Here is an 8881-nt window from a genome sequence, read left to right on the forward strand (position 1 = left end):
ACTTCCTCCGACACCGATAGATACCGTAGCAATTGGTAATACGTTAGGCCTGAAACATGTATCTATACGATCATAATGATTAGATATGTCTGTTTACGATCGGCAGATGATAATAATATCTTTAACAGGTGAGCGTAGAACTCTACATACATGCACACAGCAGGAGGTTGGACCACATACAGGTGAGGCGCAAAATGAAAAAAAGTGGCAAAGTTTCTTTTTGCCGTTTTTATCCGTTTATTGTCATTTGACTTTATTAAGTGAAACGAAAGCGAGGATCGTCACGTACAAACGTCAGTATTCAACACGCAAGACAGGTCGTGGCGGCGTAAGGTCTATTCAGCGACGTTGTCACGCGTCATTGCTTACGCAGACATTTCTCTCTCACGACGAGTTGACGCAAAGAGAAAAGTGGCCATCCGAAGTTAGATAATTTTAGAATAGACGAATAAAGACAATAATTTCAATGAAAAAAGGCTTTGATGGATATGGAACCGACTTTATCAAGACGAGAATAGCCACAATGTATTATATTCCAAATTTGGCTTCAGTTGAACAACATGCGGCGGAGATATTGTTCAAAATGTAGTGAAATCATCCGAAGTTAGCCGGTTTTACGGTAGCGGTTTGAATGAAATCGTCCGCAAACTGGCTACACCACATTATTTTGAATTTTAGACATAACATTAATTGAGTAATTAAGCTACCCTTCAGCACCGGTAATGCTGTAATGGGATGAGGCGCAACATTAGCCTGTTAGCGATTTTGCGTTTCTGGCTGCCTTCTGATTTACCGTACCGGTACCTGTACCGTCATTGAATTTCTAAGGCCCCAATATCCAGATATCTGAATATGGATTTTTTAGCTACAATATACAAAAGTTCAGAGCCTGGTATGACGCCACATATGTTAGTATATTATATTGCTATTTATATATCCTGTTTCCCGGTTCGACGATTTAATAGATCCACATATTCTTCGTCGACGTGGGACACGGCCGCATCCTGTCATCATAAACAGACGAAGTTGTAAAATGGATTTCACAAGCCAGATTCCTTCATGCGATCTAATTCGCTGTAGCAAAACCATTTCTTAAGACACGTCAGCTGTCGGCGTTGTATTCTGCAGAGCATCCAGCAGGCAGGGCGAAATGCGCATAAATGTAATGAAAATCAATCAAACATCATTCAAGACAGGTTCTCTTCGTAAGAGAACATATTAGTTTGGACTATTGCCTATTCTTACTTAATTAGGCTAGGATAGGACTTACATATTTATCCCGGGGGAGAGGAAAGCCGATGAGACGGCTCAATTATATGGCGAACCACGGCCTCTCGTTCCGCCATGGTTTTGCGGCAGTTGTAGACGCCATAAAATACTTGAAACTGCACCTGGAGAAATACGCAGTAGCTACTGTTTTTTTTTTAATTGCTTTACTTCTTTTGTGGCCATCGCCTCAAGTAGCAATTGTTGGGAAAAGGGACACTTTTCGAAGGTTTGTCCCAAAAAATATAGATAACAGTTGAAAACGGACACAGACAGCTGCACTGTACTTATCGACTATATGTTCTGGCAAAAGTACCTTTTACTGTAGTCTATCATTGGCAGTTTTCGAAAGTGACATTTGCCCTAGTCAACTCATGCAGTTCAGTGATGTTTATTGAGGCAAAATTAACTTTGTTATTTAAGTTAGTGGCGAATAGACTGGTCTCGTCGTTTTCTTCTTATGAACACATTGTATGCTTTGCTCGTAGCTGATGCCGAAGCTTCATCACTATTTGCTAATATTGATGTGAAATTTAAATGTTGTCAAAAACAGAAACTTGACACAATGGATTCTGTCAAGTCCCAATGTACTATATTGATTTTGAGATATTTATTCGGTAGAAGATCGATCAAATCCGATACCGATAAATTGAAGACTATTCAAAAAATTTCACAGCCAAATGATTGGCGTTCATATCATCGAGCACTGAAAATGTTTTTATATGTCGCAAAATAGATTCCAAAGTTAAATAATCAAAAATTAGTCCCGGCAACTCTGCGGTAGACTAAGCCAAAATTAGCCATCTGTACCTGTAAGACGCACCTGGCACATAAATTCTGATAAAATGATAGTTTTGAACACGTACACTAGCTGGTAAGTGCCAAATCTCCAAAATGTTCTCGGAATATTCATCATAGATTTCGCAATAGTAAAGTATACAATATAAAAAAAATTTTTGGAAACATCCATTAGCCTTTTAAAAACACGGCGCATTACCATCTTGTCTGAACATTCTATTTTATTGGATGACGCCAAAAAAAATAAAATTGGGCACCTTGTGGTCGTTTCGCGTTTGCGTCCACGATCGTTGCGTTCTGTTAGTGTCCGTTTTTATGTTGTGTATATATTTTTGGACTCGGAGTAGACATATCGATCGTTTTGCTATTATGTTGTTGGTATTCTTGTTGTTACTGATGGACCAATTGCTTTGAAATTTTCAGTGGTTGAGAATTGTATTTTTTGCTAGGAGGCAATTACTTTTATTTATTTATAAAATCTTATATTTCATCCACAATTTCTCTATATTTTTATATTTCATGGTAACACGGGTTTTATTTGGCCAAATGTGGGTGCTGTTTCCGATTTGACTCTACGCGGGGATTAATTAATACGGCTAGGTGCGGTACGAAAAGTACTTTGTTTCGGATTTCGTGTCCATCTCTTTGAGCATCGCTGTCTTGTTTGTTTATATACTATTATGCTACCCCTTATTCGAGGCTGTGTTAACATCTGAATATGTATTAATTAAAGGACTCCGACCACCCATTTGCACATGCGAGAGAAAATACATCTTGCTCTCTTCTTCGGCCACTGGCTTCTTTTCGTTTGTGTCTGTTACTCCTGCTATTCAAAGTGGCGAGTTTCTGTTTTTAGCGAATAACCATCTGGAATTCTTGGGTCTTCTGATCTAACAGTCACAGTGGTCAAAATCTAAACTGTGACACGTGCTGGTGGTCACTCGAAGTCGGGAAAACCACGGTAGCCTAACGTACCGTCAATGTGAAAGATTAGACACCCACAAACTGACAAAGGCGGCGATGGAAGACTGCTACACCAAGACTACTAAATCGCATGAAAGATTCTGGCTATTGAATCCCTTACGAAAAATGTGAAGCGGCTCAGGCAAAAACAGTTATGAACGATTGCAGGATGATGAAAACTTCGATGTATTCGATATAAAATTCATGCACCGTCGACCAAACGCGGGTGCTTCGGGGGCCATGAAATGTCAATTGATGACGCGGGGAATATTTATTTTACTCATAATATATATGTATATTAACTTGTAAAATAAGGATTCAATGTATAGCGTCAATTACCGGAAATGATCGCAATACCAAACCACGCGTTTTCACACATTTTGCATAGAGGTAATTTTATTGTCTCAACTTGTACGAATACCATAATAAATATGAATAGGCGATTCTCTATTTTTGCATACATGAACAATGCTGAAATTTGACAAATTAAAGTATAGCATTTATATAGTTTTAACTTTCATACGTCTCTCTTCCCTTTCCATTCTTTCTGCTTTTCCGTATGCGTCCAATGACTTTAAATAGGCCTCTTCCGCTGCGCAAAGATTGTTAGTTTCATGTAGCACCAGACCCATGTTTTTCAGAAGATCTCCAAGAATCTTGTATGTTGTCGCTTTGTGAAATTTCAGTTGTGATAAGACTTGGGCACCTTCTTTGAATGACATCGCAGATGTTTCATAATCTTTACAACAACGATATAAAAGACCCAAGTTGTTAAGACATCTGGCCTCATGCTCAAGCCGTATGTCTATATCTGCGATATTCACACAACGCAGTAATTTCAAAATGTCTTGAAGTAACATGGGTCCCCATTTCATAGTTAATTCATGCATACAACCACCTTGTTCAATCAAACTTTCAAATATGCAGTAAGTTTTATATGAACAATTTTCAATAGCAGCTACCACCACTTCATGTGCAGTCGTTTCTAACAGGAGGAGATGGCAGATGCACTGCAATAACACTAAAGCGCGAATATTATATGAAGTAATCATATACCCATCAATAAGTTCTGTGACATCATCGACATTTGGTCGTGGTGGTGACGTCATCAAAGCTATTAAACTTTTTATACAATGTTTCGCTTCGTCTTCTCTTTCGACTTCAAAGTAACATTCTATCAGCATCAGTCGCTGGCCTAGGCTAGGAGGCATTTCTTCCAGGAGAATAATAGCTTTATGAAATTCGAACATCTGTATGAAAAGACGCGCTCTTTCTAAACAATGTTTATTGAAATAGATCATTAATTACGTCATATTTTGGGTGCCATGAGAAAATAATGTGCTTTTATTTTAACCTTAGAAGGAGTTACATATTTTCCAAGGGCGTTAAAGTCAAAGATATTTTGCATTTGACTTTTTTGCTCTCAATTAAAATCTTGGGCACTCCAGTAATATGTGTACCAATATGGAGGTAACTTTTGGTCGCCTATTTTACATCAAGTTGTGTAAAGGGACTCAAACCTATGGACAGGGGGTATATTCACTCGGTTAACACAAACAGTCCCCGAACTCGTAATAGAACTTAAATAAGGAAAATCAGAATAAAATTATGGCCTAACCATGACCTGGTACACACACTACGGGAGTACAAAATCTTGTTTTTGACCCCATACTGAATAAATATAGCATACAAATCTAAAGATGCATCATACGAAGTTCGTACCTTCATTAACAGAATTATATTGCTTTTCGACTTCGGTTTCATTCAACGATAGTTTCCTCATTGCGTCATCGTCGTTAGGTTCATATGACGGATCTGATGCAGGAACTATTTAAAACGAATTATTGCAAGGCGAATTATTAACGAATAAACATGCCGTACATAAACGAATAAAGAATAAAAAGAATTATTACAAGAATTTTTGTTTACGGCATTTTGTAGTAAAAGAAAATGATTCTTTACACGTTTTTCTGTCTACTTTCAAACATTAATATAACGATTTCCTTGCTGTAAAGGAAGGTCCAACTACCAAATAGTTTAATAGAATAAACGCCAGTTCTTTTTACAATCAATTTCACAATAATTTGATTTTATTCATACGAAATTACGTGATAGTGAAATAAGTAGCTTATGAGATGTAAACCTCAAATTCGACGATTGTTTTGACCTTTTATATAGCTATGCAAAATATTTGTAAATATGTACCTTTTTTAATTCCTTTGCACCATCGTAAAACTTCTTTTTGCGCTCTGACATTATTTTGCATAATATGAAAAGTTCAGTGCAACGCTTGTTTGTAACACACTTCTCAGTTAAATGAGAAAAATTGAACAGAAAATACAAAAACGTATTCAATTTACAATAAATCAAAGAAATATCCAATCACAGTAATTACGCCAATCCAAGAATAAGGATTTAAATGTAGAGATAATTCTTTTCGATGTCGTAAATCCTCAAGCCCGGTACTACCGATACGTATAGTATTTCCCTGGTCAAGGAAATACCCTGCTGTGGGAATGAATTTTCACGAAAGAACGTGAGAAATTTCAGTTTCACGGAAATTTTCGTTTCAGTGGAACACAAAATTCGTTCTGAGTCCGCAGACCCCAACTTCACTAATGATTTTTGTGCTATGTTGACGGTTCTAATATATAGCAATTTTCAATGTGACGCAACCTGAACTACGTCATGTGACTCATTATCTGCTAGTTCTCAATTCATGTAATATGGCATATGCATACGGAAATGCTATCAATTTAGCTTAATACTAATTTTGCCCACCTTGTGGCAACCAACTTGTCACGCTACATCTCCACCATTTGGCTGCCATTGCGTCAGGTCATCGCGTATCTTCTTTATTTCCGCAATTCCTATTCGGCTAAATCAGTTTTGCTAGCTCAATTTCGCAACACTATAATATCGTATATATATTATGTTTTACCAGCCTTTGCCGGTTTCGGTGAAAGCGACAAATACCAACAGACGGCAGTCAAAAGTTATTATTTACAATGAAATATGTTTCGACATGGTTTGCGTTGGTTCTATTATTAAAAGATGAACATATTGAAATATTTATATATATTTCAAGTGTTAAAATTTAGTAATCTGTATATCGAATATAACCCATTCATTAAATATATATTTAGAAATGGTCACATTGAAGCGCACACTGCGGGGGATAAAGGTTCACTTGTTGAAACTACGATCAGTAGGTATGGACACAATTACCTGTTCGAAATTAATGCGTTAATAGGTTCATCTCACGCGTTCCCAATGCATACAAAGAAAATGACTAAAAGCAAGCGACTGTAAATCGTTTTGTTTGTTTCGAAAAAAGAAATTTAATATAACCAGACTTCATTACATTATCGGATAGCGGAATAAAGACGGCAAATACCCTGTTGACCCAAAGTAACTTTGAATAACTTTTTAAACAACTGCTATTTTTATCACTTTACGGTATCTGCTGTCGAACTACCAGCTGTCTATAATCCCACAAACCGCTCAAAATAGCAATAAGTTATCCCCTACCAACGTACCGCTTACAGGCTGTAGTAAATGAACGTTCGGTTTCATTTTCGTCATGTGACTCAGTTTCAGTCCATCAATTCATGAAATGTAGTAGCGTCAATGCCCGGAAATGATCCCAATCTCAAACCACGCGTTTCGAAGAGTTCATATTAATATAAGAAGATGTTTCATCACGTTATCAATCTTTGTGCGATTCTCAAATTTGACAATTACAGGAGACCACAAATGAAAATAGACTTTATAGATATATATATATAGGAACTCTGGTTATCACTGTTAGATACCCAGCATAGTCAGTTTGGATTAACTTTTTGAAGCTGACCTACGCTGATATTTTTGAGCAGTAGTGTTGGACTACAATGTAATAAAATTATAGCATTGTTGAACGATACAAAAGCACCTCATGATCTAATCTTAGTTCGTGACGGACAACTTTGAAAATGATTTATAACTCGGATTTTGACAAACTTTCCTAGACTGGCAAAATTTCCGCTGCTGAAAAAGCTCATGTAGCATGCAATGAGTAACAGTTACATGACGAGATTTCTGACTAAAGCGGCAAGTCCAAATCTGTTTCATGGCATGACCGGAGCATACCAATTATGCAAATCAAGGGTACTTTTTTCTTTCAGTTCAAAAATTCATTCACCATTCTAAACACATCGCCATCCCTCGTAGTTTTTTTTACATTTTATCGCCATTGCCAAAACATTCAAAACTTAAAAGGTGAACGACGTCAGCGATTCCGCCAATCCACATGCTAAATTTAAAAAGGAAAACTTGTTCGGGAATATTTTCTAAAATTTCATCTATTCGTGATTTATTCACGTTAACATTAGTAAGTAACCTTTAAGATTTTAGACGAAATCTCATAAATATACTCACTATTTCGTGAAAAGAGAATTTATATGTTATTCTGATTTATCCTCATATTTACACTTGGTTTTATCCATGCAGTTCTGTAAGAATCCTATTTTAGGAATCTTTTGTTTTCAGTATTTTAAAATTGTAATGTGTATATATATTTATCGCGATTGAATTATCAAAATAAATCAACAGTTGCATGTTGTCCGAAGTCTAAATGAGTAGCAGGTTTTTGTGGATCAACAGGAGTTAATGAAGGATCGATATATATCTGCTTTGTTTAGGTCCTGTTACACGATATTATAAATTTTAGTCGCCGTTTCGCCAGGATTGCACCTGTGTGTAATTTATGTTAGAAATCAGGATCACGATAATAAAAATATGTTGCCACGATACGACGTCAAAAATAGATATTCTCCAACGATGTCAGATATTAGTTGTGACCCAAATATTAGTAAAAACTAGTTACGACGGCTCTAAAATAATAGTTTCAGAAATCGTGACATCACATCCTATACCTTTTGTCGCCCTCGGTAGTATCTGTTTTGTGTGCAACACGATTTGAGTGTTTTAGGCGACCCACCACCAACTATAATCCTGTGCATTTGTTGAATAATAACTCAAAGTTTTATGCATAATATCACCGCATCTTCTTTACACAAAGCAAATAATTTTTCTCCCAAGCTCACCACAACAATGTTGAAGCAATGGACATGATTGGGTCAAAATATGAGGGCAGGATTTATATATTTTCCCGAGGGGAGAGGAAAGCCGATACGACGGTTTGCCGAGCGAAGGACAACCTAAATGAAAGTAGAACAATGTGAACAGTGAGTATAGAAACAAAAGGATTGTGGGATCTGTGGGAAACCTGAACATTCTTTTACCTTCTCATATTTTACGGTATAATTCGGTGCTGAGCATCCTACCATATATATAGATTTTTTTGTGGTACCTAGTCTATATACTTTAATAAAATGACAACCAGACTGAACAATTTAATATCAATCGAAGCAATATAAAAACTGGAGATATGCTACAGCGCGCGGCTAGGATGGATATCGCCTATTCGCTGGAAAAATCGTAACAACCAGAAAGCAACTAATTTGTGAATATGTATTATATTTACAGCACGCTCGCATACGCTTTCCACGAGTTGTGTTTTTTTCTAAAATGGCATTTTCATAAAGTTCGTCTTCACGTAACAATTGAAATTTATCCAGCAGACCAGGCACTTTTTTTACTCAGACAAATTTTCAAGCGCGATTGTAAGTAAACCTTGCCTCGATTATGTAGTTTTAGGTTTTGATTATATTCCCAAAATATAGGTATAAATAAAATAAATTGCTAGGATAGACGACGTTAAAATCAGTTGCCATTACTTTTTAATACCAGCTGTTTCATTAATTTTAAATAAAATGGTGTTTTTAAAGCGTTCAATCTGTCGGCACACGCCGGA

General features: G+C 36.6%; 1 protein-coding gene across 4 annotated transcripts; it reads right to left on the reverse strand.

Moving 5' to 3' along the window:
- Positions 1–3407: 3407 nt before the first annotated feature.
- On the reverse strand, positions 3408–6692 carry LOC120336133 (uncharacterized). Of its 4 annotated transcripts, none has more exons than XM_078109712.1 (3): positions 5233–6692; positions 4750–4842; positions 3408–4300 (listed from the first exon to the last, which is right to left on the reverse strand). In XM_078109712.1, exons 1-3 carry the CDS (start codon positions 5291–5293, stop codon positions 3528–3530), a joined length of 927 nt encoding a protein of 308 aa, XP_077965838.1. In that variant the 5' UTR covers positions 5294–6692; the 3' UTR covers positions 3408–3527. The 4 variants fall into 4 exon arrangements, with proteins under 4 accessions (XP_077965838.1, XP_039259670.2, XP_039259671.2 ...); XM_039403736.2 differs by having other exon boundaries at positions 4750–4854; positions 5233–6688; XM_039403737.2 differs by having other exon boundaries at positions 3408–4277; positions 4750–4854; positions 5233–5262.
- Positions 6693–8881: the final 2189 nt, after the last annotated feature.

The sequence above is a fragment of the Styela clava genome, chromosome 2 (genome assembly GCF_964204865.1).
Source record: "Styela clava chromosome 2, kaStyClav1.hap1.2, whole genome shotgun sequence".
Taxonomy (NCBI): Eukaryota; Metazoa; Chordata; class Ascidiacea; order Stolidobranchia; family Styelidae; genus Styela; species Styela clava.